This window comes from Sinocyclocheilus rhinocerous, unplaced genomic scaffold (genome assembly GCF_001515625.1).
Source record: "Sinocyclocheilus rhinocerous isolate Xijiao unplaced genomic scaffold, SAMN03320098_v1.1 scaffold161, whole genome shotgun sequence".
In the NCBI taxonomy this organism is placed as follows: domain Eukaryota; kingdom Metazoa; phylum Chordata; class Actinopteri; order Cypriniformes; family Cyprinidae; genus Sinocyclocheilus; species Sinocyclocheilus rhinocerous.
In genome coordinates this window covers 65,866-69,176 of record NW_015627226.1, presented here as the reverse complement: position 1 = coordinate 69,176, position 3,311 = coordinate 65,866, and the positions used below count along the sequence as shown (strand labels likewise).

The 3,311-nt window shown below is 54.7% G+C and overlaps 1 protein-coding gene across 1 annotated transcript in view; it reads right to left on the bottom strand.

Annotated features, from left to right (window-relative positions):
* The window catches only part of LOC107722334 (proto-oncogene vav-like), a 29,776-nt gene that overhangs the window by 10,543 nt on the left and 15,922 nt on the right, over positions 1 to 3,311 (bottom strand). The window contains exons 5-11 of the mRNA XM_016530660.1: positions 3,014 to 3,138; positions 1,303 to 1,408; positions 1,134 to 1,229; positions 654 to 722; positions 444 to 570; positions 319 to 389; positions 112 to 207 (exon numbers count right to left, since the gene is read on the bottom strand). Coding sequence (XP_016386146.1) covers positions 112 to 207; positions 319 to 389; positions 444 to 570; positions 654 to 722; positions 1,134 to 1,229; positions 1,303 to 1,408; positions 3,014 to 3,138 — 690 coding nt within the window. The remainder of the gene's footprint in view (positions 1 to 111; positions 208 to 318; positions 390 to 443; positions 571 to 653; positions 723 to 1,133; positions 1,230 to 1,302; positions 1,409 to 3,013; positions 3,139 to 3,311) is intronic.

The following is a 3,311-nucleotide window of genomic DNA, read 5'->3' as shown; positions in this document are numbered from 1 at the left end:
GTGTGTGTGTTTGAGAGAGAGAGTGTGTGTGTGTGTGTGTGTGTGTGTGTGTGTGTGTTTGTGAGTGCGTGCATGCGTGCGTGTGTGTGTGTGTGTGTGTGTGTGTTTTACCTGCAGCAGCAGATGATACTTCAGGACTCTCTGCATGGGAACCATCAGCAGATCTCGCAGTGAAAACCTGCCGCTGTTGGCTCTCATTGAGCACTCCTAAATATGAGCAGGTTTGCTAAATGAGATCACTGGTTTGTGCTGGCTTTCAGTTAGCTGGTGATATTTATATCAGGATAAATGTGTCTGTGGTGTCTATGTGTTTCTGACCTCCAGTTTCATCTTCACGTCTTCATGTGTGCTGGTGATTTTGTCCAGGTGTTTGGTGGCGGCTTCCATTCCTTTAAGTGCTGTATGAGTTGTGTCTAAGGTTACTTCTCCTAAAACTCCTCAGCGCTCAGTTCTGTGCGTGTCGTACCTCTCCTTGTAGTCGATGAAGATCTGATAGAGATTCTCGGCTCGTGAATGCAGCATGGACTCCTGCAGCTCGTGAAGCAGAGAGCGATGGGTCTTGGCCAGATCCTGTGAGAGAGGACGTGGATTATTGAGCTGATCGGATGAACCAGAGAGACTCATGAACTGATGAAGATGACAGAGAGACTCACTTGAATATTGATGAAGATGTTCTCGATGTCCACAGGCTGCAGGAAAGGCTGCAGCGGTTTCAGAAAGTGCTGCGGACACCAAATAAACACAACAGGACGTGTGTATGAGCCTGTGTGAGTCACGTGTTCATTGTTCGTGTGTGTCTGAGAGAAGTGTCTGTGTGTTCGCGGTCAAAGAGACCCTGCTGCTGAAACACTTCCGGTTTCAGGTTGACTGGCACGCTCCTCTCATCATCAGTGAACCGCAGCACATGCACATCACAATAGCCTAATGGTCAGAGCCTCGGGGCTCTGCTTCGGCTCCATCTTTTTCCTCTCAAATTTAATCTCATGGATAATGGATATTAATGAGATACATACGAGATATTAATGAGATGTGATTTGTGGTTTTTCTTTCTTGTGGTGTACCAGCAGCTCATTTACTGTTATATTTGATTAAAGGAGTGAGTGAGTTTCATCTGTGTGTGTGTGTGTGTTTACCTGAAGTATTGATTCCAGTGTGTTTGTGTATTTCTCCTCTGTCTGTCTGAGCTCCTGAAGACAGCAGCTCCTCTTGTCCACTTCAACCTTCTGCTGCTGTGACAGACAGACAGACAGTTATCTATATGTTCTCTGTGTGTATTTGTGTGTGTGCGTGTGTGTGTCTCACTGTTTCTGGTTCCTCCGTCCTCATCAGATCTTCATAAATATCATCTCCTTCTTTCTCGTCTTCCTCCACACAGTCATAAAGATCATCATCTTCCTCCACCGTGTCACTGAGAGACAGTCAGTTCTTTAATAAAACTTTATTCACTTCATTTATATATTGCTTTAAGAAATGATGAAGGTTTTGTCAGATTAAGCTAATTTCTTTGTACAACACACTCACACTCACACACACACACACACACACACACTCACAGACACAGACTCACACACACTCACACGCACACGCACACGCACACGCACACGCACACGCACACGCACACGCACACGCACACGCACACGCACACGCACACGCACACGCACACGCACACGCACACGCACACGCACACGCACACGCACACGCACACGCACACGCACACGCACACGCACACGCACACGCACACGCACACGCACACGCACACGCACACGCACACGCACACGCACACGCACACGCACACGCACACGCACACGCACACGCACACGCACACGCACACGCACACGCACACGCACACGCACACGCACACGCACACGCACACGCACACGCACACGCACACGCACACGCACACGCACACGCACACGCACACGCACACGCACACGCACACGCACACGCACACGCACACGCACACGCACACGCACACGCACACGCACACGCACACGCACACGCACACGCACACGCACACGCACACGCACACGCACACGCACACGCACACGCACACGCACACGCACACGCACACGCACACGCACACGCACACGCACACGCACACGCACACGCACACGCACACGCACACGCACACGCACACGCACACGCACACGCACACGCACACGCACACGCACACGCACACGCACACGCACACGCACACGCACACGCACACGCACACGCACACGCACACGCACACGCACACGCACACGCACACGCACACGCACACGCACACGCACACGCACACGCACACGCACACGCACACGCACACGCACACGCACACGCACACGCACACGCACACGCACACGCACACGCACACGCACACGCACACGCACACGCACACGCACACGCACACGCACACGCACACGCACACGCACACGCACACGCACACGCACACGCACACGCACACGCACACGCACACGCACACGCACACGCACACGCACACGCACACGCACACGCACACGCACACGCACACGCACACGCACACGCACACGCACACGCACACGCACACGCACACGCACACGCACACGCACACGCACACGCACACGCACACGCACACGCACACGCACACGCACACGCACACGCACACGCACACGCACACGCACACGCACACGCACACGCACACGCACACGCACACGCACACGCACACGCACACGCACACGCACACGCACACGCACACGCACACGCACACGCACACGCACACGCACACGCACACGCACACGCACACGCACACGCACACGCACACGCACACGCACACGCACACGCACACGCACACGCACACGCACACGCACACGCACACGCACACGCACACGCACACGCACACGCACACGCACACGCACACGCACACGCACACGCACACGCACACGCACACGCACACGCACACGCACACGCACACGCACACGCACACGCACACGCACACGCACACGCACACGCACACGCACACGCTCACGCTCACACTCACACTCACACACACACTCACTCGATCTGGTCTGAAAGGCCGGTGTAGATGTCATCATCTCCGACACACGCTTCATCTGGAAACGGCCTGCAGTGAACATGACAAACACAAATAACAGTGAACACGGCTGTTACGTGAACATTCTGCTGAACATCTGCCTCTGTGCTTCACACAGGAGAACCAGTCAGACGTGTCTGGAATGACATGCGGGTGAGTAAACCATGACTAACTCAACTAAACTAAGTGTGTGTGTGTGTGTGTGTGTGTGTGTGTGTGAGTGTGAGTGTGTGTGTGTGTGTGTGTGCGTGTGCGTGAGCGT